Genomic DNA, 27,405 nt, shown 5'->3' on the forward strand with positions numbered 1-27,405 from the left:
GTCTTCTTATCTACCTAGACCTTGCCCGCCCGGCCAATTTGAAGAATCTCGCCCGTCAGTTGCTCATCGCTTCGCAAAACTGGCCAAGAAGATCCGTCAGCCTTGACGAGCGTCAACTCCAGTTTCGTGCCGAGGATCTTGAAAGATGACTTTTCCGTATCAATTTCCGCAAACAGCGGCACAGTCGTCGTGTATCTCTTCGGGGTTGGGTCGCTAGTCGTAAGGTCCAGGTCAATCTCCTTCGCCTTGAAGTCGACCTTTGCTATTTCCTTTTTGATCTTCTTCAAGAAAAGTGACGCAATGACCTGCGTGGGGGTCTGGTAGAAGTCGTGCCTAAGGACTCAGTTAGGGGGATGGGCGCCCTCGTAAAATCGAGCTCTAGAACAACTCACCGGACTGTGGTCAGGATCTCTTCGTTGCCGGAATCGGCCTTGTCCTTCTTTCCGCTGCCAACAAAGAGATGTCTGTCCTTGGTGTTGCAGCCTTCGATCTTCATGAACTGGTCAAACTCCAGCACCCTCCTCTTGCAGCACGAATAACCCTTGCTGCCCTCGTGGAAGATTGGGACGCCGGGGTGGTGCACGCACCGCTCTGCCTCCCTCGCAGCTCCCTTGCTATATTTAGCGCTGCATGCCTTTCGGCGACATTCGGCTCCATCTGGAATGTCCAAGCTCGGATCGTCGTCTTCAGAATCCGGGGGAGGCGGAGGCGGAGTAGGAATGTGCTGTGCCGGCTGGATGGGCAATCGAACTGGAGCAGATACGCTAGCCTCGGAAATCTTCTGTGCCAAGGCAGCCTCGTCGATCGGAGGTTTCTCGTCCACCGGGGGAGGTCTTTCAGTCGTTGAATGTGTGCCGGTCGTACAAGGAGGGATGTTCATGAATTCGTCAAAAGTCAGCACTCGCGGCTTGCAGCACTTCCATCCTAGAGTCGAGCCGGTCAGTTTAAGTAGACACGCAAGCTAGGAGGAGGAACCATCATGAAAAGCGTATAGACGAAAGCACTTCTTACCCTTCTGCCCTTCGTGGAAGATGGGTGGGCCGGGGTGATAGTGACACTCTGCCTCTGCGTCGGTGAACTCCTTGCCACAGCCCTGGCGGACACACTTTTGCGCCATGGTGAGCTGTAGAGATGACTGTATATTGTAAAGAGCGTATATCGTGTAGCTTTAGGAATGAGTGCAACGGCGATTGGGAGCTATGGGCTTTGTTTGGGAGAGTGGGTATCTGATGGGATCTTCTAGAACTATCAGGATGACGGAGCTGTGCGCTCTCACCGCTTTCCTATTCCAATGCGGGGTTGTCGGAGATCAGAGCAGCCGGATCGGGAAATGCAGATTGTTGAAGATGAAGCGGCATCGCTCACACAAACTTCGTTTCTTTTTCCTTTTTTTTTTTCAATAAGTGCGGAGCATTCAATTTCCAACGAATGATGGAATCAAAAATGGCGTATTCGACTAATCATATATAATTATATCAAAAGAATAAATGGTATAAGGTAAGCGGCAAAGAATCATCCATCATGTAAGTGCCTAGATGCTTTTCTATGATATAAGTAGTTCTTCAATATTTATATTTGCGTTCAATTTTCCATTCAAGTTATTGAGTCGTTATGTTATTTTACCTTCTAGGCAATGCAGCATGCCTCTTCTCAATCTACCATATATATACATATCGGAATTGACATGGAGTCATCTTATACAGACTCTATCTGTGCTATATGCAAAATCTCATCAACGGGCAAAGCACATCGACACCAGAGGCTGATCAGTCCAAGTACCGCTTGAAGCTTGAACCGGAGTCTCAGCCAGCGGGTATCCTGGATCGAACGAGCCCGCAGCCCATCCAACATATCCCAAGTAAACATCGGGGTTCTGGTTGATATATTTAATCTGCTGGCACATGTACTGTTCACACGAAGGAGTGTTGCCACCACCAGTCTCAGTCAGAATAGCTTGACGCTTGTTCGTACGAAGGTAAGTGGCTAGTGGCGCGAATGCACTGTCGACATTGTCCGTAACACAAATCGAGTTGGTACCAGAGTTATCCGAGTCCAGGTACTTGTGAACATCAAAGATCAGGTTTGTTGTTGAGCCGTCGGGGTTCTTGATGGCAGATAGAGCCGCTGCGCCACCGTCAGAAATGATTTGTCCAGCAGACTGATAGTCAGTGCCCGGAAGGGAGATGTATTGCGAGGTAGCACCCGCATTACGGATTGCAGTAACAACAGCCTGTACAGTACCCGCCCAGGTGGTGATGTTGAGATCGTGCGGCTCATTCATAGTGCCAAACCATATCCTGGGCTCCGAGGCATACTTTGTCGCCAATTGTGTCCAAAGGCTAACAAATTGAGCGTTTGTAGGGCCGCCTTGGCCAATGATTTTGCCATTCCAGCGAGCATAGTTGTGTATGTCAATGATGCAGTATGAACCTGTGGCAAGGCATCCCTGGACGAGTTGATCATAGTAGCCCAGGTTGGTGGCGTCCAAGGTGCCGCCAAGGTTGGCATTCACTAGATACTGCCAGCTGACGGGCAAGCGGAAAATATTGAAATGGTCGTCATTCACAAAGTGTTGCATCTGACCAACACCATCTGGATAGTTGTTCGCGCCATCGTAATTCTTGAGTGGCGGATAGGCACCAGACACGTTGCAGGTTCCATCAGTTGAGCAACTAAAGTCGAATCCAGCAATGTTGATACCTGCAAACCGGACACCCGAGCTGGGCGGTGGAATCGATGTTGCTGATGTGGTTCTTGAAGCTGATGTTGTTGTTGCTGATGTCGACGCAAGAGTGGTGCGGGTGCTAGTGATTATACCAGTAGCAGGGATACATTGGGCGTAATATGAGTTCAATGTTGAACAACTTGTCCCAGAAGTACAGCTCGTCGGGCCACTGTAGCCTATTCCTCCGCATTGCCCCCAAGTAGTCTGTTGCTGTGCTACGACACCACTTGCTCCGAGATATAGGTAGGCTGCAAGCAGCCGTGAAGCCTTGTTGTTTGTCATGGTAATTCTGGTGGTAGAGATGATGTGAAGAGGCTACGGATTCTTGGCGTTGTTTTATGATTTCAAGAAATGGAAAAGAATAGATATTCAACTCAAGCTAAGGGAGATCCCAATGACATTATCACTACCTGAAAAATCTTGGACTTCATAGTTGCTTTATATATGTCTGTTTAGGCTATTAACTTATCAAGGTGACATTGGAGAAGCGCCTTGGATACATGAGATCCCTGGCTGGATAACTGCGCGGAACAATAGTGCCATGGTCATGTTTCAAAACGACATGGAGTTGGATTGTCTATACTCTAGTAAAGTGCATGCATCAATAGCATCTCATTCGAATACTTTCGGCGCTTTCACAGCGGCGGCTGGGGGAATTATGGCTGAATTGAAGTCATTCAGCCATTGAGCCTCGGACGAGAGGGCGGCCCAAGTCACATCGGCCCTAGCTACGGAATATTGCCGAAATTAAATAGTAGTCTTATGTGGTACTAGGTAGCCAGAGTCGAGACTTTTCCCCAAAGAAAAAGTAGAAATGAAATGCGCTTCGGAGTAATACACCATAAACCCTGTCGCTGTCGACGGGCGGCAAAATTGTTCTGGTGATAACCTGTAACCCTACACGGCCTTTGAGATCCGAATCAGAATTAGCCAATTAGAAAAGTCGTTGATTCTTAATTCAGCCAAATGAGGCATCGCTGGCTAAAGCTCGTTCTTTTTTCTCCTGCTTAGAGTGGCTAGGGCTATGAAGGACAGTCAATTCGTTTCTTAGGAAGATGAGAGGGGTATTGTAGTGTAACCCGTAACAGCACCAGAGAGGCCAAATAAGAGTCGCAATAGTCTGGGCAGCCTATAGCACCAGAAGTTGATATCTAATTACATATATCATTCATAAAAAGAGCTTATGAGAAAAATCTAAATAGACACAATAGCCCGCAGCGAAAAGTTCGAGATACTATCGAGTTCTTTATCATAATTCAGGTTCTGCCGTTCTGAGAGCCTTGGGATGGTTTGTTTTGAGTTGCATGGTTCCATTTTCAGGAGCAACTGAACAAACAGCTCAAATACTTACTATGGCGTCAAATGACTATATAGATTTAGACGGTAAGAGCCTCCATCGTCAACAACAAATGCGTGCATATAGCGTCGCTATCCTAATAGGCAAGCCAACAACCACCACTATGGCCTGGTGATCTGGTTCCCTTGTACATCTATATCCGATCCCTATGCCTCTGCACTCTGCACTGAATGTTGGCATTGGTCTATAGCGTTAGGCAGAAGTCACTATACCGAGTAATGTTGAGTTTTGATAGGCAGTCGCTCAACTGCACTGCCACTCGCGTATTACATGTATGTCTCAAATTGTCGTGCACCACTATCGCCAATATCGTCATTCTTTTGTTTGCACAACGGTGGTCGCGTTGCATGAAGAATGCCTTGAGCCCTCTTAATCCCAGGTTTCCACGTCATAAACATGGCTTGCTTTCGCCTCGATTAGATCCTTTGGGAGTTCAGTGTTCAGTGGTTTAAACTTAAATACATTCCACATCTCTTGTCCAATCCCTATCAGCTAGATAATTCAGCAAGAAATTGATTTCATTCTCCTCATCACAATATTTGACACAGACACATGACATCTTGCTAGTCAAGTATCGCCCGAAGCCAAGCGATGACTGATTTCGCCATCGGGGTTGTTTCGCAAGGGATCCATGTTTGTTCTGTCATCGCGACCTATATCGGCACTCTCAAAGATCGCGATGAGGACCTCGCCTCTATTGACCGACAAGCCCAAGGCTTAGAGTCTGTCTTCCGGACTCTCAGAGAGTCTCTAACACAAGGATCCTTGGATCCCTCCACGTTACCAGCCGCCGCTCAAGTTTTAAGCTCCATGCAAACATGCGAAGCTGAGCTTAATAGCCTGAAGCAGCTCGCGGCACGTTTCTCAGATAGCCTCTCACCTAATGCACGCCCACAAGACAAAATCAAGCAACAAGTTAAGAAGTTGAAATACCCCATTCAAAAGCCAGATTTTTGCCGAATTCAAAAATCACTTGGGGCGGTTAAAGAAACACTTGATCTGGCTCTTCAAAATCTTGAACTGTGAGATGTCTACTGGCCTAAATGTGCTATAGCTACTGACTAGACGAAATTTTAATAGCAGTTACAGCTGTTTGGCAACAAGCAAGTTGGGCAAACTTGAAGCCGCATCCCAACAGGCATCAAGCAGCCTTGCCGCACTTGACTCCGATATCTCCACATTACACACAAAATTAGACGATTTACTTGATCGACTTCAACAGAATAACACCGCCGGGGCAGCCGCACTTGACGAGGCAGATCCCAGGGTAGCCATTTACAAGCTCGCCTACAAGCCAAGTAACTTAGCGGCGCTGTGTGCCGGCCTGGAGAAGTATTCTGAAAACGCAATATCTACCAACAATGTCCTCCAAACGGCTCCTATAGCCGAAGCGAGCTCATGTACCTGTCGGCGTCGCATAGTTCGCAGGACTAAGCGAATTTCTTGGCTGCCATGGGACTTTTGGGATGATGAAATACTTCGTTTCGAACATTACAAAGGCTGCAAGAATTTCAGAAGCAATGGCGATGAACGGAGCCGAACCCGACGCTTAAGGGTTACGAGCTTGATAAAAAATGCCGTTATAATCACATTATACACAAGTACTGGTGCAGGTGGTCAAAGTCTCGGCGCGAATTTCGAATATCGTGCAACCGTTGATCGGATGGTGTCCCCGGCCTTCCGTGTCATATCCGTTTTAGAGGAATGTGTTGGTATGATCCGCTACATGCAGAAGGCCCAGCGAGCAAAAGATCAGGCTCAGTGGGAAAATTTGGCTCTTTCAGCAAGCCAGAAACTTGAATGTCTCTTCAGACTGGGCAAAGCGAGCGCGAAGGATGTCGACTCATGCAATCAATCTCTGCTCCATGCGGTAGCTGAGGTGGTGAGTACAGACTTTTCATAAAACCTAACTAGTAGAGGGAGATTTAGCTAAAAATAGCTTTAAAACAGTCATCCGATATGATCTATATAATGCTTGGGAACAATGAAATTGGTGAAGCCTACTGCTTACCCATTGCACATTTGGCTACATTTCTTGTAAAGAGACAGGTATCGGCATCATTGCTGGACTTGCAGGGACGGTAAGTAACGTGATGCTCAAAACATACCAAAACAAAGCTCCAGTATCTCTCACGACTAATACATTTCAAAAGACAAGCATTGAACATTGCGATCCCCAGACCTTCATCAGGACCTCTTGTCGAAGCATTTTACCCATATGATGCGGATATCCATGGTTCATATCGATCCCATTTCATCCATGATTTGCGGCCTCAGGAACTTGCTCAAACTTTTAACTACTATGCTACAATGCTAAGAGTAGTCGATGGTATGTGACTAGGGATTATATCGCGTCATCCCTCCCTTTCTTATGACTTACTGCTCTCTAAGCATTCCACGGTCCATTATCAATGGCAGTCATATCGAATGATCAAGTACAAATATGCCGCCTTTTACGGACACATCCAGAATGCCTTGAAGAAAGAGCATATCATTCTGGTCAGACTCCCTTTCACTTAGCCGTAGGCTATCCCAAGTGCTTGCAAATACTAGTCGAAAGAAGCCATCCACGGCATTTGGTTCAAACAGATAACAGTGGTTATACGGTCCTCGGATATGCCATTCTTCTTAGCGAAACCCTTTGCGGCCAACGAGAGAACCAGGATGAGACCTCATGTCGATGCACACTCCCTCTGAGGATTTTATTGGAGGGAGGTTGTCCGATTATACCATATCGAGACTTTAGGAGTGGCAATGACAAAACAGTAATTGCCTATGCCTCGAAACATTGCAAAATCCAACTAGCCAAATCGCTATTACAACGTCGGCAAAAGTTGAAGTTAATCGCGCAACAGTCCCTTTCGCCCATAGAAACCGACAGCTTCAGCTTGCACAGGCCGGTTGTACTTGATATATACGCTATGCAAATTGATTACATTCTTCGGGAGAGAGGGTATATTGGATTTGGACCTTTGGCTACATATGTGGAAGATGACACAGTCAAAAACTCTCCCAACCAACACAACAGATCTATCTATCACGAACTATCCACTGCCGAAGATGCGAATATCTATTTTAATTTAGGGTTCTATGATATTACAAATTTTCAAGTCCTGATCAAGAGATGGAAGCCGACTATGGATTGGTCGGATCACAGTATAAGTTTACCATTTGTGAAATGGTTGCTGGATCATGATGCTCCCATTTGTGAATGGATACAGCATTGGTCGCCTCCCTGGACTGGCTATATTGCAGATGCTTTCATCCTGGCAATTTTAGGTGATGAAGGGCCACGCAACAGATGCGCATGTAAAGGTGATGAAGAACTGGTACGTGAGCTTGAAGAACGGATGCTGATGGACGATTCGGTTGATAATTGCATTTGTCGATGTTCTCTCCGAGGCTGCACGCCTTTTGTGGTGAGGCTGAAGCATATGATACTGGTTGATGGCGAGATTGATATTGCTACATCCTTTACTACATATCTAAAAGAGTACGGCAACACATTGCGAAGGGAACAATACTATGCCGCGATACGGTTTACTACCTTCAATGCGCTGGGCATTGCGCATACATGTAGGTGCAAGAAGGGGCTTTGGGGGCCGCAAAGATTGGATGCAGAGGAGATTGCAGAAATACAGGATGAGTATGCAGGGCTGTTGGAACTCTTGGAGTCATTAATAGAGGAGTTTGAAACACACGCCTCTGGGACTTTTGATGCGGCTACGGATGGACCTGACAGTATGATTACTTTCTGGAACGGCTATTGGGTCCGGAGAATGAGTGAAGTCCACTCTGAGCTTTCTCGAGCTGGTGAAGCGAGCAAAGCAGCTGCGGAAGATGTGGGTGTTGTTTGGGGTCCTCAGCCTGAGAGAGAACCGTATGAGGATGATGAATGGATAGGATGGGACTATTATTTTCAAAAGATCCAGGAGATCGAATGAATGGGTTGGCGAGTGCTACGGTATTTTATTCTTCATCTCCGTCTCGCTGTATAAACAACGTGATTGATATAACAGGGATGGATAGTACAGAGCACCATAACGTCCTCATGAATTCGGTTATGAGAAAGATTCTATCGGGGATTGTTCGAAATACAGAGATATATCAAGATAAGCCTCCACTGCCTTGAGAAAAGATATGTCTTGGTATAACTACAGTGAAAATACCAAAATGTTCTCCATGTGGCTTCTACTCTTTCTGACGTCTTTCGTATTGAACGCAAATATATTCACAATTGATTATTGTATCTTGTCATTTCTTCTATATTCACGACAGGGAGAGTCAATTTAAAAAAGGATATTATACGAGGCTGATCCTGCGGATCCTGGTTAAATTTTGGCGTAGTGCCTCGGTATACACCTTGTAATCTTGTCATCATATACGAACATTGGTTTTGGGAAATTCCAGGATCCCGCACAATTACATGTTCTTTACCGTCGTTCGATCTCCCCTCCAAAGTCCGCAATCCTGCGCTCCCGCATCTATTTCAGTGCTTTCTCCCTCTTTCAGTAATCAAACTCCCCGAGAATCACTGACTCATGTACAATGGCGCGATCAGCTCTCGGTATTAGCATAGCATTCCACTTCATCTGCAGCTTCGGTTACTACTAGGGCGATAGAGTGGCGCCCAGACATGTCGATGCGCAAAATGGCTTGTCAGCTCTTGGCACAAGTCTTACAGCCTGTACAGTATGCGGAGCCACGAGATGACGATGCGTGTCTGCCCAAGTTTATGCCTTACAATTTTGAGAACGGCACATTCGGATGATTCACTTGAAATGGGGCCACACATGGTCCCCGAAGGAATTTACAAGTCTGAGCTGTTTGTGATGAAGGATAAAGGTAACCCTTTTGCTTAGAAGTCTGCAGAGGAAGCAAAGTGATCTAGTTAAGCAATGTAAGCTTGGCTGAGGCGCTGTTCGATTTCCAGATGAACTTGCCCAGCTCTTAGTTTAAGCTTCTATGTCCTATTTTTAGCCTGCTGATATAAATGGTGTTTGCTAAGCAATTTCTCGTGAGATGCCATGTGTTCAATCGCGTGCTATTCCACTTCCATCAAAGCGTCCAACAGCTTATTTCTTGCGGAGTTGTTCGTTTATTTTGGCTCGCTGTTTTCTCGTGTTATATCAGCTGTGGCGTACACTAAGGAGCACATAGCGCACATGACATGCACTCTGCCTCAGCATAAGCAACGGCTTAGCAAGGTGGCTTATACTCGGACCTTACTTACTCTGGTTACCTAAACAGTAATACACGCTTCAGTAAATATAGCAAATGCGCTTATCCAGTTTATAAGCGCATTGGCATATTATTGTCTGGCAGCTCTTGCAGCTTTAGCCTCAAGCTAGCTGTGGCTTTGTGCGGAAGGCTTCAATCTTTTTCAACTTACTTCGTACACGGAACACCGCTATCCGCTTATTCTGTACATGTCAAATTATATATAGCATATACTCAAAATGTGTTGTCAAAAGCGAGGAAATCATCTATATAAACAGCTCTACATCCTGCTCTTCAGCGGTTCTTCTACATCACTCACAACAACATCACTACAACAATCACAACAACAACATCATCATCACTACAAATAACAACATCTTTTCAATCACATCTTTCAACCCACATTTCAACCAATAACTCATACATTCATCAAAATGCGTTCCGCTATTGCCTTCACTCTCTCTACTCTCGCCCTTGCTGTCTCTGCAGCTCCGGCACCTCGATCCGGAGGCACTGTTCAAGTTCAGTTTGCCAACGATGCTTCTGGAGCAAACGGCAACGCCTTCATCCCCCTTGATGGATCTGAAGTGAGCCTTGGACAGGCTTACGCCAACACCAATCTCGCCAAGGATGGCACTCTCCTCGTCACCAGCCTGCAGTTCACTTCTGATTTCGCCAATGTGGACTGTGTCGTATTGAAGGATTTCGCCAAAGTAGTTGCCAGCATTGCTGACCCAGAGCGAGACTTCCAGAAGTTCTCTCAGACGCCTTTGGACTGGGAGACTGGTTTCACTATCAGCTGCATCAAGGTCTAAGCTTAAGGCGAAGACGGGATTTTAGAAGGGGTTTGGTTTTGGGGTTTGGGTTCTTGGTCTTTGGTTCTTGGTTTTTATCTTGGGCATTCATTAGAATAGCGCTACTAGAACATATACATACGGGCGGGTCGATTCTTAATCACAACGATTTACTATATCAAATTATTTATCTTCATTTTCGCACAACTGTTATAATACGTCATACCGCAAAGCCAAGAAGGCGAAAGATTAGGCCAGTTATCATAATCGTAGCAATTACTATGGTATGATCGGCTATTTGTAGGGGACCAGTGTTATAAAGGACCAGACATGTAACAATGTCCTTCGACTAGTCAAGAAGGGGAAGTTGTCTCGTCGAAATGACTCGCGCTGCTGCGTTCTTGGCAAAACGCAGCGACAGCTGGTAGATCAAATAGTTCCTTGACTTGCTCTCTTTCTGCCCTTGTAGCGATCAACCGGATTAGGCTTCTGATGTTGTATTTGGTATTAGTTGAGGTACTTCAAAGGTGTATTCTCTAGCTGTTTATAAGTATGTCCACACATTATGCTTAGGAGTTTCTGTCTACACATTTACATGACATCGAGAAAAAAGATTCGGGCAATTACAATTAGCATGGGTATATGATAGTAACCCAACCGTTTGTGTACCTGTACCTGTTTACTCTCTGCTTTTAGAGGCGTTTAAGCTTGCAATAATGCGCCAAACTACATGTAATTGGAACTAAGAATACCGTTACAATAATTTCGATTCGAAACGGACTTTGGCTACCCATTTCCCCGCATCACTTCAGGCTGAACCAATACGAGATCGAGGGTGTGTGTAGGGAAACTCCTCGATCGTATCGGACTGACGACCTATAAGTAGTTAAAATGATCATAGTCATTTCTGCCAATGCCTCTGTAAAGCGTCAATTTAGATCCCCCCCACTCTCTTCGCTTCTTCCGACATGCTTCTCTCGTAGCTCATCTATTGTGAAAAACGTACAAGCAGGTGTAGGTGGTTCAAAATCCGGGAAACAATGATGATTACTGCGATAATCGTCAATTCATTTGCCAATATGAAAAAGTGTTCCATTTGTACTCTCTTGCAATCTCAGCTAAGAATGTCACACCTGAATCCTCCCTGAAATTTTACTGGTCGATGGTGCTACCGTATATCATTCTATTACCCCGCAAGGTCGCAAGGCTGTAGGCAGAAGCGATGCAGGTTGTTCATCCTTCGTGTTTATCCCGCTATGTCGATGATTTATAAGATGTCATGCATTTGACGGCATCTTCCCTGAATTACGACCATGACAGACCGAGAGCGAGCACATAAGAGAATGAATATCTCGGACAACGTCTTTGGAGACAATATTCGGATTCGCCAAGGTGACAGCTCTAGGTTCCAACTTGACGGCTCTGGGAGTATCCAGAACAACAATACCGGCAGCCAAATATCCGCTGTTGGCTTCAATGCATCTGTGAATTTTCATTACAATCCAGGTAAGGGCAACTTTTTACAGCTGGTATCAATATGCCGCTGCCTACTGCAATGATATTCGGCTGATTTGAAGAACTTCGTACTCAGGTAGTACCAACAAACACCAATGCCTCGTGGACCTGCGCTCCACAGATCCCCGCGACGACAAGGCTCGCATCGAGCAGAGCAAAGGGTATCTTTTGCGAGGCTCATACCAATGGGTGCTCGAGAATGCCGCCTACCAACGATGGCGACGCACTGAAAACACCCAGGTGTTGTGGATTAAAGGTGATCCTGGCAAGGGCAAGACGATGCTGCTCTGTGGAATCATCGACGAATTGACAGCCTTAGAGCCATCTATGAATCAACAGTCTGGTGTGCTAGTGTCTTACTTCTTCTGCGAGGCAGCCGATGCACGTAGTAATGACGCTACATCTTTGTTTCGAGGGCTCATCTACCTCCTTGCTGACAAGCAACCATCTCTCATCGAGCGAATACAAAAGAAGCATGACCACGCCGGAAAAGCACTCTTTGAAGATACAAACGCCTGGTTTGCCGTTTCTGGAATATTGACGGAGATTTTACAAGACTTACAGTCGAAGGATACGTATTTGATCATTGACGCGCTGGACGAATGTGCTCCGGGCGATTTGCCCAAACTCTTAAACTTCATCCAGGCCTCATCTTCATCTCGCGTCAAGTGGATCATCTCTAGCCGCAACCAGCCTCAAATTGAGCGGAGAATAAGGTCTAACCGACACTTGGTTATGTTGAGTCTCGAGGAGAACGCGGAACACGTATCCCGGTCCGTTGATGAGTATATTAAATTGCGGGTTGCTAATTTATCATCAATTGCCGATAATGAGGACCTTCAAGCAGAAGTTAGAGATGCAATGAGACAAAAGGCTCACGGCACCTTTTTGTGGGTTTCGCTTGTTATTGGGGAGCTTGATGGGGCTTCGAGCTGGGAGGTACAACATATTGTGAAGGAATTGCCGAAGAGTCTAAAGGAACTATACAGAAGAATGATCAGGCAAATCCAGAAATATAGGCGACGAATAGCAGAACAATGCTGGCTCCTGCTTTCCACCGCTGTTGTGGCATATCGACCACTTCGACTCGATGAACTAGGTCTTTTGGCCGGCATCCAGGATAGTATTTCAGACAAACCTCAGTCCATCGCGGAAGTTGCCAAACTCTGTGGATCCTTTCTCTCCATTTTGAACGGCATTGTCTATATAATACATCAGTCGGCCAAGGAGTTCCTAACAGGAGACGCATCTCGAGATATCTTTCCTCTCGGGATCAGTTACACGCATCATGCTATCTTCTCGAGATCTCTTCAAGCTATGTCTCAAGTACTCAGACGAGATGTATACAGCTTGTTCAACCCCGCAGTTTCCATTGAGAAGGTCCAAGATCATAGCGAACGCCCATTAGATGGCGTTTACTATTCGTGTGTCTATTGGGTGGATCATCTAGAAGAGGCAGAGAAAACAAGGAAAGAAGAACATGGCGACGCCAGAGTATTCGGTGACCTACAAGATTACGGCATAGTACATGCGTTTTTGGGAGAAAAGTTTCTATACTGGCTAGAAGCTCTCAGCCTCAGAAGAAGCATATCAAGCGGCGTCTTAGCGGTAGCGAAATTGGAACAGCTTCTTTCCGTAAGTGCCTACGTCAAACTTCAGTCACATTACAAGCATTGAAATCTTAACCCTCCTAGACACGATCCGATATAAGTCCGCAATGCTTTGCACTCGCTCACGATGCCAGCCGTTTTATTCTCTACTTTCGACCCATCATTGAAAGACATCCTCTTCAGACATATTCCTCGGCGCTAATATACAGCCCAACGCAATGTTTAATACGACACAACTTTCGGCATGAACAACCTCCATGGATAACGACAACTCCAGCAACCGAGAGCCAGTGGAGCGCGCTCCTGCAGATCCTTGAAGGTCACACCAGTTCGATCAATGCGGTATCTTTCTCTCCCGATTGTCAACAACTGGCATCTGCATCCGATGACTTTGCGGTGCTTCTTTGGGATGCAAATACTGGTGCATTACTGAAGTCTCTTACAGCACATTCAAGCAAAGTCTTATCAATAGCATTCTCTCCAAATGGTGAAAGGTTGGCATCAGGCTCTCACAATGGCAGAGTATGCCTTTGGGATGTTGATACTGGCGCGATGGTCTGGAATGTTAAAAAGCACGACAGTCCGGTTCTCTCAGTAGTATTCTCATCCGACCATCGACATGTAACATCAGCATCTGCGGGTGGCTTGATATGGTCTTGGGACGTGAGAACGGGTGTGTTATTATCGGCCTTCGTTGAGACAGCGAACGTTACCGTAATAGCCTTTGCGCCTAACGGAAGACAAGCAGCGACAGTATTGGAGGAGAGTGGAAGAATACTCGTAAATATTTGGGATGTTCCAAATGGGATACTGTTACGAAGCTTTAAAGGTAGCAATTGTCGTGTCTGGTCAACAATCTTCTCGCCGGATGGCGAACAACTGGCACTTACAACATATGACGCCGCAGCACCATCTGGGAAGCGAGATTCGGTATACATTTATGATCTTCGGAGGCTTTCTGAACGGGACCTTGAGAAACACAAAACTATCAACGGCGATTTTGGTCGAGTGTGGTCGGCAGCCTTCTCACCTGATTGCAAAACGCTGGCGGCAGGATGCGGCGACGGCATGGTGCGGCTATGGGATCCAACCACGAGCATGTTTATACGGTCCTTGAAAGGAAATACGAACCAAGTGAATTCAGTGGCATTCTCCTCTATTGGTCAAAAACTAGCATCCGCCTCATACGACGGCATGCTTCGGCTCTGGGATGTACATGCGACAGTGCCAGAGCAGGCTCTTGTTCAAAGAAGCCGAGTCACTCTGATGGCGTTTTCACCAGACTATCAACAGTTGGTATCAGCATCGTACAGCAAAACCTTGCTTCTCTGGGATACTAGCACGGGCAGGGTGCAGTACGAGCTCAAAGGTCTGAGGAGCCGAGTCTGCTCAGTAGCCTTCTCTTCTGATAGCAAAGTGCTTGCGGCAGGATTTAGCGATGGCACAGTATGGCTTTGGGATACCAGAACAGCTGAACAACTGATGACCCTTGACAGCAGCATAAAATACGGCAGCACAAGACACAGCAACTCGGTAGCGAGAAGAGATGATACACAATTGGTGCCACGTTCAAGGGGTCCTACGAGATGGCTACGGGGTATAGGCAAGACGCCGCGTCCCTCGGATGTAATCACTGATATATTTCAGACATGGGATGGGCTCTCGGAGTTACTTTTGAAAGCCATAAAGAGCAATACTTGCCATGTTGATTCAGTGGCATTCTCTCCGAATGGTCGACTATTGGCTTCAGCCCTATATGAGGGTACCATTCTGCTCTGGGATAGACGCACAGGTGCAGTGCGAGATATACTCAAAGGGCACACTGGTAAGGTGAACTCGGTTATCTTCTCATCTGATGGCCGAAAACTCGCGTCAGCATCCGATGACAGTGTAGCGCTGGTCTGGGATGTAGCTTCCGGCGCGTTACTCTGGACTCTTCAAGGCAACACAGATCGGCTCTTGTCAGTAGCGTTCTCGCCTGACAACAAAAAATTGCTGTCGAATTCCCACAATGGTATGCTATGGCACTGGGATGTGACAACGGGTGCGCTGTTGAATACGTACGAAATGGAAGTGACATCTCACTTGTCGTTTAAAAACGAATCAGCAATCATCACTGACAGGACCATCGCTTTTCTGGATGACTTGCCTCAGCGCTCAAATCCTAGTGGAAATCTTGAGTATTGGAACGACTCCAAAGACGCCGGGTGGGCTCTTAGCGAGGACAGATGTTGGGTCGACCACAATGGCCAGAGATTCCTTTGGCTGCCACCAGAATATCGTCCTGTGAGGTCGGCAGTAGCTACGCAGAAACTTGCCATTGGATGCTCTTCAGGAAATGTATTGATTCTAGGTTTTGTATCGGACAGATACATCCGGGTATAGAACATTTTCGAGATTATAAGAAGGCCGGAAGCATATTGCGTGCGGTCCTTGGCAAGAATGTTACGTAGTAAGTCAATGGCAACCCAGCAGAAGGGGTTTTCAACTATACACTACTGAAAGCATCGGACTAACAAATTCATTCACACAGGAGGCCTATGCACACGGTTTGATGGCAACTTGAACAGACTGTGGCTACCTATATGTAGTCTCAGATATATGCGACCATGTGATATAGGAGATTCCTTAAAATCTAGTCATATTGAGTACGCCAGTGAGTATATTAAAGGGCTTTGCTATATTATGAAACGATGTCTTTGCTGTTGGAGCTTTCCGAGGAATGCGGTACAGTAACAGGGAGGCCTCCGGTTTACAAAGCCGATACTCGTATGCAGTCGAGCAGCTTATTATTTGCAAACGCCATCAAGTATCAAGGATTTCTTCATATAGGATTTTTGCACCTTTGTATTGATACCTGTATTCCAAAAAAGCATGTCCAGAACTAATGCCCTTCATAATTCTCTCCGAAACAAGTATGCGATATTTCCGAGACTCAATTTGCTCCGAAATCTGAAATATAACTGACAGTCACCGTGCTGCCAGAGAAACTTGATGATGTGATGGATCCGTTACCCTGGTCTAGGTCAACGATAAGCCACTCGCCCTCGCCCGGTGTAATAGTGGCTCCGTTGACAACGGCGGTTGCTCCAGTAAACGTAACAGTTCCAAAGTCTGCAAATGGAGCATAAGGGGGGTCTCCGAACCAAATTTCGTAGTCTTCGACAATCCACTCAGCACTTGTGCCGGGCAAGCTATATTCTTCCCCGGTAAACTCATGGGTTGCAGTTACACCATCGACCGTCAATGTCGTGATTCCACTATTAGTGCCAGTCTTCTTGGCATTAACATAAACAACTGATCCAGCAGTCACATTCACCCCATCGATTTCGGTGATGGGGCCAGGGAGATACTCATACCAAGGGTACCAGAAGGTTGAGTTGTCGATATAGGTACACCAGAGAACACCAGTTTGGATGAGATCGCCGTTCGTCCACCCATCAATTCCCACCCACGCAACACCACAATGGGCAAGATTGGGATCAGCACCAGGTGGCATTCTGGGTTGTGGTACTGTAAAGGTGCCGGAAACCTCGGTGACGCCTGGCTGTGAGATGGCGACGCCCGCCCAGTTAGAAGAGGTTGCATCCACAGCCCCGCCGGTGTTATTGACGCCGGGTCCAGATGCAATGGAGCGACGTAAAGATCTCCTTGCACGGAAAGCATCCATAGCCGCCTGCTTGCGAGCAGACAGAGGGAAGGCCGAGGAGGCGGTAGCCACCAGAAGCAGGTTTGTAGTTAAAGCACCGAGCTTCATCTTGAATGCTGCAGATGAAGTTGATAAACTGAGATTAAAAAGTTATAAGAGGTTATAGAAATTGAGATGATAATGGATCATTGAGTGTTATTTACACCAGTTTTGCTTGGGTAGAGACCTGAATTAAACAGGCTTCAAGAGGAACTTTATATATTTATAACCTCCTCAGTATATCTTACACCGACTGATGTCTCTACAATTTAAAGTTGCTTGCTTCGTATCGTAACCAATCCGACTTCAACAGACTAACAACGTAACGCCATTGGTGAACCTGAGTGGCGACATTACAAAGCCTGATAAATAAAAACTTCCTTGGAAAAGCCTGCAAGGCAAGACTATACCAGATAGTATACGAAGAATCTATAGCAGAGTATAAGACTGGTCACTTTCTATATTCTTGAGTCGTCTGTTGTCTCTGTAAACTTCGTATTTCTTTCCTTGTCTACGTTGTTTGGTTGTCAACCCTTGTGCTGACTGCAGCAAAATGGCCTTGTCTAGACCGGCCAGCTCGTTAATGACCCAATGATATTGTTAGAACTGCTCTCTTTTTAACACCTATACCTATTGCAGGCATCATAGCGTGCTGCATCATAAACAGGGGTTTCTTTTACCTTATCCTTAGTGGGGACAAGTTGTATACGAAGTAAACTCGTGTTATAAATTATAAATCTCGACTAGAATAGGTATAGCTTCACTTTTAAACGAATTCCTATCAGAATCTGTAGATCTAGAATCAGCATATCAACTCGTGTGATAAATCTCTACTACATTAGGTATGGACTGGCCTTTACGACTTACAATCGGAATCTGTATTAGAACCAACTACCGAGAGTGCTGGCTGGTCCACGGCAACGCACCAGCTCACGGGGATATTTCGACGGGAACTTTCAACTTAGTGCCGTGCAGCTAGAGCTTGAAGCTTATAGATAACGTTTTGTCGCTGATTAAGTCTCGGTCAATTCGGGATTTATGGTATTATGCAACTTTCTCTTGTCCAGCTTCACCAAATTGCGACGGAAAATCTCGTGTTACTGGCCTGACATGTCGTTAATCTTAATGGTAGTTTATCAGATTGTTGATCTTTACGTTGGTTCATCATATGTCGATGATTGACTAGTAAATCAAAATATCCATATTACTCAATGCAACAATGACCAATAACAGAGTTGAGCAGGGGTGAGATCCTTGAGAGAGAGATCGACATATAGGTAGTTTCACTCATTAGCTTTATATCAACGCCTGAAGGCCGATTTCATCTTGAAAGACAAATTTGAGAATCCAACCATGACCTTTAACACGAGGTTATGAGATTCCATAACTGGCGCGTCTTTCTTGTCTGCTCCCCTGTAACCAAGCCGGCAACCGGCAGGGTGATGACTGGCGAATACGAGTTGACGCTTTTAACGCATCTGAATACAATACCATTACAATGATATTTGCTACATATTCAGGCACGTACGGCCATGGATGGTGGAGAATTCGGGGCCACGTCAAAGTCTACTCTTGAGTGCGATGTTTTCCATTTATTTGCATCCCAAGACTCCAAATTTGGAGTTACATGATGCCCTTTTTAGTGGTTAACCAACCCGGCGCTAAGATTCTCACCACCGTTGAATTCAAGGATCTTCGTCTCAAAGGAACAACGTTATTCCAACGGTGCCTACTTTATTGAATAGTCCGTCGGCGTTTATTAGTTACATCACCAAAGTTATGACTAGGTAGGCCTCAACCCAAAGAATTTATTTTCGATCTGAATCTGGCATCTTGAATCCAACCAGTCTTGATTCTTTTACCCTCAATGAACTCCTCAAAAGCATATTCACTACTTGCCATTCGGCAGCGGACTGCACTGCGGCCATCAACCCGCTTACTGCGGCCAAATCTCACGAGTCACTTCGGGGGCGCAACCCATCCGACCTCATCAATATCTAATCGCCACCACCCCAATATGCCCCCAAAGTTAGGCGAAAATCCAAAGATAACTTGCCAATGCGGGACCATTTCCCTCACAGCCTCGCGCGCTGAGCCTCTCAGCAAATATGTATGCCACTGCACAGAATGCCAGAAACAATCGGCTTCCGCATTTGGTACCTCTGCCATCTTTCCATCTGAGGGCATGTGGCCATTCCCCAAACATTTACAACAACATATTGGCATGTGGGCTAGGCGAGCAGATTCCGGCAACACAGTAGAGTGCTATTTCTGCAAGGTGTGTGGCGTCCGTATCCTGCATCGGGTTGTCTTTAAAGATGGTACGCCTAGGCCTTCACTTGCGGTCAAAGGTGGCTGCGTCGAAGGTTTTAATCTGGAGGGTGCCAGGCATATTTATACAAGGTCGGCTTTGGTGCCTGTGCCGGAGGGCAGTGAGCCAGGAGCACCACGTGTGAAGCCATGAGTAACAAAATGTCTATGGTATCGTAATCTAGCTCTCCAGGTTTTGAAGACGTAGTTCACGATGCGCATTATTATCAGAATTTATAGAGAGCTTGTTTATTATAGGAGTAAATTGAACGAGACGAAAGAGTTAAAAAGATATTTCATGTGAGATCCAAGCAATTTTGTCTCAAACTGATATCCCGTTTCTGGCACACTCTCGGAACAGCCATTGCTGTATCGCCGTCTCTGCCAAGCTAGCCCTTCTTTGTGCCCACCAATGCTCTGTTGAAGGAACAAGGATCCTTACGGCGCGATAAAAGTGATACAACAAGACCATTGCATGAGGGTCCCCATGTCTCACCATCGAGACGAACTGTTGGTCGCACAGAACAGGGAATATGATGAGATATCGAGAGAGGTTTGCTGTCAACTCGGGGCTTAGGCCCTCGTTTCCCTCATCTTGTGCCTCAGGAAGAAAGGATAATATGAGGCAAAGGCGATCCACAATCCCATAATACCCTTTCAAAGAATAGCCTGCCTCTTTAGACTTAGAGGGGCCTATTTCCGCTAGCTTTGGTATCTCAACGGTCCAGAAATCTTCTGGGGCAAGGTCGAAATCGCGAACATAGGGGAGAGGCACGGAAAGGAGGGATAGACTGAGAGGCCGTTCATATGAGAAAAACCACCTGAAGTTCTCCAGTGACTTTCTACTCAGCTTTGCAGCATTGACCAGGACACTCCGAGAGCTGTGCTTAATGTGCGGCATCAATGGTGACGACCCCTGCAAGGAGAGGGGAGTGCAACTCAAGAATACGTGTAAGACACCCAGGCTATGTTGGAAAAGACGGTCTTGAAGAGGATCATATGACATAGCCCCGTCAGGCCCAAACACCACAAATTCGTCATTGGACCACATCTCCATGTGCAGCAGCGCTGTTGTGACCATGAATGCATCGACGTTGGACGGGGTGAGTTTACTAGAAAGGTCGTCCCGGAAGAGGCAGAGTGTCTTTATCAAATGAGTAGTCGCTGCCGTAGCATACTTGTGCTCGTCGGGAAAGAGAAACGACAGTTGCCTCGCTGACGCACAAAGTATGGCATGCATTAGAGAGGGGAAGCTGAAAGATTGCTGCATGGCATTTTCCCAGGCACCCGAGTCAAAGAGCAGGGTAGGGATCGTTTGATGTTGAAAATTGTGAAAGAGCTTCATGTGTAGCAAGTTGACTACTTCATCCGATACCAACTTGTGCTGTTGTGAGACGCTCCGGGGCACTTGGTCAACAGCAAGGATCTCTTGCGATTTTTCAACCTCTCGCCTGCGGCTACCAGACGCCCGACAGCTACAAGGCTCTTGTCGGCGGGTGCATGCCGAGCATCTTGGAACTTTCTCATCACACTTGTGTATATGAACGACGCAGGTTAGCAGCATTTGGAGACCGGGGTCAACGTAATGTGGCGCCCGTTAGACAATGACCAACCTTTACTCGACGTTTCCTGCACTGGTCACATCCGCGCTTGGATTTGCGATGCAGTCTTTTCTGCCTGAATGGATCTACTACCAAGTTGGTTGGGATCTTGCATAACGCCTGTTCTGAACCGGGTGTGACAATGAAGACATTGGTGCAGTCAAGTAGCGATGGAGCGGTCCTCTTTGCCTCATGGGAGGATGAGCCAGACGTTTGTGCCGGTTCCATAATCGCGGGAGGGTACACGACCTTTGTGGGATGTAGGGGAGTTGTCGTGTGGTTGCGAAATCGGTGATCGGGTTTGTCTGGATCGGACTATACAAGACGGGGCGTTGATATCTCGGAGACTAAACCATACAAGACTAAACGAGCCGGATCTAGCGATGCGGAACCCCGAGATTTCGGCAAATGCGGGGCCATCTTGATGCTCCTTATGGTAATACTCCGAATAGGGAACTCGGACATTGAAGCCGTCAGTCCTTGATTTGTCAAATAGGAAATTATGCACGTAGCATTGTTGAGTTGCTCGTGTTGGTGGGTTCGCTGATCCAGAGAGTTGAACGAGCCCGCCTCGTTTAGTCCAATCTGTCTTAGAAGCCGATGAACACATCTCCTAGAACATGTCGGGCTCATCCTACCATACTTCGCCACCTAACATATGCGACTCCTTCCGAGATGTGAGGGATGTCGTATATACTCTACGCGGCCTATCGGCATTTCAAGAACTCCGAAATAAGTATATATATGCTGGAAGCGTTGCTTGATCTTGTTCAAGGTTCATTATCCTCATCGGACACTTTGCAAAGTTTCAGCTCTTACCAATACACCACTTCAATATGGCTTTCATAACACCAGAAATTAAAGCTGTCTTCAACTATGATAATTTTCGCTTCGCCTCAAACTTCGACGTACAAGCTCAATCCGCTTTACTCCGTCCCAATCCCAAGCTTGAACAATGCTTGACCAACTCGGCAGCCAAAGGCCTTCCACCCATCAGTGTTCTCCCCATGGCTGGTCAACATCTATCCATTCTCGCTCAGCTCATGAAAGTCAAGTCAGTTCTCGAAATTGGCACGCTGGGGGGCTATTCAACCATATGTTTTGCGGAAGCAGGAGCCAAGGTGACCAGTATCGAAATCGACCCAAAACACCGGGACACGGCGTTGGAGAATGTCAAAGGCCTCGATGCGGAGATTCTGCTTGGATCAGCGCTGGATGTATTGCCGAAACTTGCGGAGGAAGGGAGGCAGTTTGACATGGTATTTATCGACGCGGACTTTGAAGATCAGTGGGAGCACTTCGACTGGGCGGTCAAGTTGACGCGTCCAGGTGGATGTGTCTTTCTCGATGATGTGATTCCATCAATGATTAAGAATGGACAGGAGGAAGGGGGAGAGACTATCTTGACACAGATTGGCAGAGATGAGCGAGTTCAGGCCACGCTGATGCCGACAGTGGCTTGCCATTCGATGATACCTACACCGGTATTTACTGGCTTTATCCTCGCTGTGGTTAAGAGCCACTGATGCCTACAATATCCTGTGGAAAAACACTGGGAATATATATGGAATCTAAGTAGCTATGATCAGATATATTAGATAACAGAAGTCGAAAGCCCTGAGACGCATGAAAACAAATGGCCTATCGCTCGGATAGGTGTGCAAAAGGTGCTAGGCTGCAATATTATGAGCCATGAGGATTAAATGATAGAAATAGCGAAATGGGTAACCATTAGCAAACACCAGCTGTTATATGTTCTTATTTCTTTTTACCATTTTTACCAACTCTGCCAGCTTAAAAGCCCATTGCCCCTAAGATCAAGCACATACGACCATAGGTACATGTAGTGAAAAATTCGGGGTCCCGTCAAGTTCTTAATCGAGATGCACGGCCTGGCATTTTTGGACTTTTGTAATTTGGAGCTACATGGTTCCGCTTTCTGAAGCAACCGAACCGGCAGCGCGAGACGTACACAATAGTTGATCCCAGCTATAGCTAACATTGTATGCGACGCGCATCCAAGCCGATGTGAGTAAAATACTTAATCTACACATTTACATCAGTCTAGGTCAATACCGGTCCTAAATCGTAAACCTAAGCTAAAAGCAAGATCCCGCGGTTGGCGCTACTGCACTCAGAAGATAGCAATGATGTTCACGCAGAAAAACTTCTCTCCAGGCCCAGCTATGGATTGCGCTGACTCTGATTATATCAACAAGTTCCCAAGACAAGCATCGCTGAGCCAATCTGCAGGCCAGCTAATGTAACCTCGGAGCCTAATGTAAGCCCAATCGCGATGTCAGACTCAGACCTGTGACCGTGCGGGCTCTAATAGGCTCTTGATACCGTTTCAATTTACATCCTACAAGTGGAACTATACAAATCCTGAAAATACCTCAGCTCGTTCTTACAATTAAGTCATTTTCGACCCCTAGAAAGGTAGATAGGCATGTATTGGTTTGACTGTGGCCATTGTCGACTTGGGGTTCGGATAGCCTGCTCTTCTATCGGAGCGCCAAATTACTGGCGTTTGCCGGCGGTTTAGAATCCAATGAATTTTGATCAATTAGTGAGTTTACCGAACGTTCAGTGTTTTTTGTGAGATGCAGCTTCTTGGTTTCTTGGAACCGAAAGGCAGTTGTGACATGAAGTAAGGTACCCTCAGCGGACAGTCCCAGCCCAACTTGGGAATGTATTGTTGCCACGCTCCGTGACCGCCTCATCACCTGTAGACATAGCTACGGGTAGTTTACAAGGGGGAGAGAGAATTCCTCTTTTCTTCTTCTTTTTTTCTGTTTCCTCTTTTTTTCTTGTTAAAGGAGGCATAACGTGTTGCTAGTCTTTAGCTGACTTTTGCTAAGCCACTCCCATAGTCTACAGGCTACATATGTAGGCTGAATATCCCTACCTACATGTAGGTAGCGATGAACCCCATCCCTAAAAAACGCCTATTAACCTACATGCAGGTGGTTTACCCAATTATCTAGCACTTCGGTAAATGAACAAGTACATGTATGTTGCATTGCCAACTGACCAATCGCCTTGAGAGGGGTAAACAATCGGGACTACATGTATTTTCTGCTGAATGTCAGAGATAATCCTGGCGCACTGCCTCACTCTTGCTCTTTCTTGGCCGCCCTCCCAAAACGATCACGACATTTGTGTTGTACTTCATAGGCTTCACGATATATTCCAGTGCGGTTGGAGATCTGAAGGATCGTTTGCCGTATATATCAATACCTCGTTCCCATGGTTTGTACAAAATAACAAGTTCATCTCCTTTCTATCGCCTCTTAAATCGCTACTTGCAATTTCGAAAGGCATCAACTCTCGGCCGTATTGCAACAAAGTGCTTCCTGTCGCCCCTACGCTCCCATAAACTCTCGCAAATTTAGAGTAAGTTCAGTTTGTATGTTGAAACCGAAGCTGTGCTGATGAAAGAGAATCATCTGCAGTCACTTTCGAGGCTTTTAGAGAATGGAGGGTCCCATAGTCTGGAGCTCTCGTTATGGGTTTGTTGATTTGCACTCGCTGATGGCCTATAACTCGAGTCCCACGGGGCCTTCATTTGTCTTGAACTTTACTGAATACACAGGCCCTACTACTAAGGTGGGAGATCTCTGCTCCCGATGTCGGAGCATCGAGTTTAGCAGTATATTCGATCTCGGGACTTCGCCGCAAAGTGCTTACGGTGTTTCTGTTGCCTCACTTAAACCTGCTACCCAAGATGTATCGAAAAGCTCCTGTAGCATGTGTCTACTGTTTGCTGCCGTTCAACAAAAGCAATTGGGGTCTCAGCAATGTCATCTAAGAGCACTCCCTGGTATTGAAAGCGGACATGGAGGTCACGAGGTGGAGCCTTGTGGAGTTGTGCTCTCCATCGTTGAAGGGCCAGAGATTCAAGAATATAATTCAATAGCCATCACGAAAGCAAGATTCGAAGAAAGCCCGATTATCCTACCCGTATCTCAAAGTCCAAATGATCAGGGCTCCTCAGTACTCTCCGGGCGACTCGTCCGGCAGGGAATCAACTATACCCTAATACGAACCTGGCTTACTGATTGTGCTGCGGCTCTACACAGTGCACAAAGCAGACTGACAGGCCCTTTGCGAACAATATTAAGGTTATTGACTGCAGATCGAGCAAAGTTGTGCCATGGAATGGCAAGGACAGTTATCTTACTCTCAGCTACGTTTGGGGGACTTCTGGCCAGCTCAATGGTGACGCCGGCCCTTTCCCAAAGCTCATATCAGATGCCATCGTCTTCACTTTGAATGTTGGCATAAACTATCTGTGGGTTGATAAGTACTGTATCGACCAGCAAGATCCGGCTGATGTATCGCGTCAAGTGGCACAAATGGATGACATCTATGAGAATTCAGCGGTCACCATTATTGCAGCTTCGTGCTCAAGCAGTTCTGAGGGCCTTCCGGGCGTCTCAACCGTTCCACGAGAGAATCAACCATGGTCCATGTCATCAGACGGCACATTGCTTGTATCAAGCATGGTTCCTATATCGACGGTCCTTGCCGACTCTCTTTGGCTGACACGTGCATGGACGTACCAAGAAGGAATTCTTTCTCGCCGTTGCCTGGTATTTACGAAACAGCAGATCTATTTCATCTGCAAGACAATGGGCACTTCTGAGTCTGTCAAACATTCAATGGTGCCACTTAGAGATAACCGGGCCATTAGAAATACCTCGGTGGTAATAGAAGCAGATCTTTTTCAGCGCCACGAAATTGACAGAGCGCGAATGGTTGGCAGTGGAAACACGTTCGAAGCACATATGGAGGCGTTCAGCAAACGTAACTTGACTTATGAGGTAGACGTATTGAACGCTTTCCGAGGCGTCCTCAACCGTCAACCGTGGCGATCCTTCTGGGGAATCCCCCTTCCGACAAGAAGTTGGTGGGTTGCCGAGAAAAATAAAGCCAGCGCGCTCGCTATAGACGATAGCAGCGTTGATACTATGGAAAACCAAAATCTTAGTCCCAATGCTGCGTTTGCAGGCGGCCTGGCATGGCAAAAACGGTCTTCCGAGTCTGAGAGAAGGAGAAAGGGCGGCTTTCCCACATGGTGCTGGGCATCAACGCTCGGCAAAGTCATCTGGAGGCAGAAAGAGCTTGGCGTTGATGGCCCACGGCGCGTCCTAGACTATGCAAGGTTTCAAATCGATGAAGGCGGCCGGCATTTATCACTATCTGATTTCATAGCGTCCCATCCAGACGCATTTGTGCTACCTCAGACCACGCACCGCCTCCTGGTAATTGGGCACATTGTGCAATTCCGCCTGTTTCGAATTCAGGGCGGACAGTTTATTGCTCAAGACATTGGGAGCAAGTTTGACCTAGCGCGGCGTCTATGGAGCGTACCGTTTGATTTTGACGTGGACTCCGAGATTCCAGAACTGAAGGAAGGCTATGAGAAACCATTCCCGGCGCTAATCCTGCTGGTGGACGACTGGAGTGCGAAGTCCTTTGAGAAGAGACGGCTGGAGGCTGAATATGACGATGAAGATAATGTAGATGATGAAGATGATGAAGATACAGGGAGAACATTTTTGCTTTTGTTGAACTGGGACGGGGAGGTGGCACAGCGACGGGCGCTTATAGAGATTGAAAGCGGTCTGCTCGTTGGCGCTACCAAAGAGGAAAAAATATTCGAGTTGTCATAAATGAGTAATAATCCAAAGGAACTATAGGACAGAAGTCTGTTACAAGCATGGAACTCTTTATGAACTAGGAATTTACTGTGAGTATCAATCAAATGACTCCACCAGTTCATTTTGGCAGCAAAATCCTTCGCCTCTAGGACAAATTCTTAGTTGGGATATGAATTCATTGGAAGAGAAAATATTTTGAGACAAAAAATATCTGATACATAATCGCAGCTACGGCTGTTGCCCAGTGACAGAAAAAGACTTTGAAGATGATTAAATTCGAGATTATCGAACGAAAATGCGTCTCATATCGAGTTGTTTGAGCTCGAAGATAAATAAGAGTCTTCCACGGAGTATTACAAGTGCATCTGATGACTTAAAATATCAGGTGTGGTCATAGATAGTATTAGAGGAGACGGTTTGTGGAGATATCTATGTACTTCTCATACATAGCAAGTATACGGAGTAGCCAATATGATTTTGCCTCGTATTTTCTCTGTGATTACAAACCAGGGTGGCAGTGCTTTCGGTCATGCTATCTTAACACCTGGCATTCGATAATAGGCATCAAAAGATTAAAATTTGCATGATATGTAGTTTATTTAGGTATTCATTTTTATATTTATATCTTTATTAATATTAAGACGGGGCCAAGCGTAAGGCAAGTATAACGCATGACATGTGCGCAAAAGCACTTCTAATGTCTAAAAAGACCTGTTTCCATCGTACTGTAGCGGAAGCGTTCCATGAACCCGTTCCAAAGTAACTGCCCGCCTTTTAACCTTGGTCATTTCCTGCAGAGCAAAGTAAGGCTGCGCATTAGATCACAGTAGGTCTTCTATTTTCGGAGGTTTTCGTTTGCGTGAGCATAGAGCCAGGGATAAATCTTGGCATATACCCAAGGAAAATATTCACCTTTGCT

The 27,405-nt window shown here is 46.3% G+C and overlaps 8 protein-coding genes across 8 annotated transcripts; 5 read left to right on the forward strand and 3 right to left on the reverse strand.

The window, feature by feature from the left end:
• Positions 1 to 14: 14 nt before the first annotated feature.
• Positions 15 to 1,117, reverse strand: Triagg1_4620 (uncharacterized protein; the record flags this gene model as incomplete). The annotated part of the gene is made up of 3 exons (XM_062899044.1): positions 15 to 333; positions 393 to 924; positions 1,012 to 1,117. 3 exons carry the CDS (start codon positions 1,115 to 1,117, stop codon positions 15 to 17), a joined length of 957 nt encoding a protein of 318 aa, XP_062756637.1.
• Positions 1,118 to 1,732: 615 nt separating this feature from the next.
• On the reverse strand, positions 1,733 to 3,007 carry Triagg1_4621 (CAZyme family GH5; the record flags this gene model as incomplete). The annotated part of the gene is made up of 1 exon (XM_062899045.1): positions 1,733 to 3,007. The coding sequence occupies one exon, from the start codon at positions 3,005 to 3,007 to the stop codon at positions 1,733 to 1,735; it is 1,275 nt and encodes a 424-aa protein (XP_062756638.1).
• A 1,666-nt stretch (positions 3,008 to 4,673) lies between these two features.
• Positions 4,674 to 8,026, forward strand: Triagg1_4622 (uncharacterized protein; the record flags this gene model as incomplete). Its single annotated transcript, XM_062899046.1, has 5 exons — positions 4,674 to 5,104; positions 5,163 to 5,964; positions 6,033 to 6,163; positions 6,236 to 6,411; positions 6,849 to 8,026. 5 exons carry the CDS (start codon positions 4,674 to 4,676, stop codon positions 8,024 to 8,026), a joined length of 2,718 nt encoding a protein of 905 aa, XP_062756639.1.
• A 1,710-nt stretch (positions 8,027 to 9,736) lies between these two features.
• Triagg1_4623 (uncharacterized protein) lies at positions 9,737 to 10,117 on the forward strand (the record flags this gene model as incomplete). Its single annotated transcript, XM_062899047.1, has 1 exon — positions 9,737 to 10,117. The coding sequence occupies one exon, from the start codon at positions 9,737 to 9,739 to the stop codon at positions 10,115 to 10,117; it is 381 nt and encodes a 126-aa protein (XP_062756640.1).
• Positions 10,118 to 11,409: 1,292 nt separating this feature from the next.
• On the forward strand, positions 11,410 to 15,606 carry Triagg1_4624 (uncharacterized protein; the record flags this gene model as incomplete). The annotated part of the gene is made up of 4 exons (XM_062899048.1): positions 11,410 to 11,602; positions 11,688 to 13,135; positions 13,186 to 13,246; positions 13,499 to 15,606. 4 exons carry the CDS (start codon positions 11,410 to 11,412, stop codon positions 15,604 to 15,606), a joined length of 3,810 nt encoding a protein of 1,269 aa, XP_062756641.1.
• Positions 15,607 to 16,156: 550 nt separating this feature from the next.
• On the reverse strand, positions 16,157 to 16,978 carry Triagg1_4625 (uncharacterized protein; the record flags this gene model as incomplete). Its single annotated transcript, XM_062899049.1, has 1 exon — positions 16,157 to 16,978. The coding sequence occupies one exon, from the start codon at positions 16,976 to 16,978 to the stop codon at positions 16,157 to 16,159; it is 822 nt and encodes a 273-aa protein (XP_062756642.1).
• A 4,678-nt stretch (positions 16,979 to 21,656) lies between these two features.
• Triagg1_4626 (uncharacterized protein) lies at positions 21,657 to 22,346 on the forward strand (the record flags this gene model as incomplete). The annotated part of the gene is made up of 1 exon (XM_062899050.1): positions 21,657 to 22,346. One exon carries the CDS (start codon positions 21,657 to 21,659, stop codon positions 22,344 to 22,346), a length of 690 nt encoding a protein of 229 aa, XP_062756643.1.
• Positions 22,347 to 25,577: 3,231 nt separating this feature from the next.
• On the forward strand, positions 25,578 to 26,498 carry Triagg1_4627 (uncharacterized protein; the record flags this gene model as incomplete). Its single annotated transcript, XM_062899051.1, has 1 exon — positions 25,578 to 26,498. One exon carries the CDS (start codon positions 25,578 to 25,580, stop codon positions 26,496 to 26,498), a length of 921 nt encoding a protein of 306 aa, XP_062756644.1.
• Between the last annotated feature and the right edge of the window lie 907 nt (positions 26,499 to 27,405).

The sequence above is a fragment of the Trichoderma aggressivum genome, assembly GCF_033847375.1.
Source record: "Trichoderma aggressivum f. europaeum strain CBS 100526 chromosome Unknown scaffold_014, whole genome shotgun sequence".
Classification (NCBI taxonomy): domain Eukaryota; kingdom Fungi; phylum Ascomycota; class Sordariomycetes; order Hypocreales; family Hypocreaceae; genus Trichoderma; species Trichoderma aggressivum.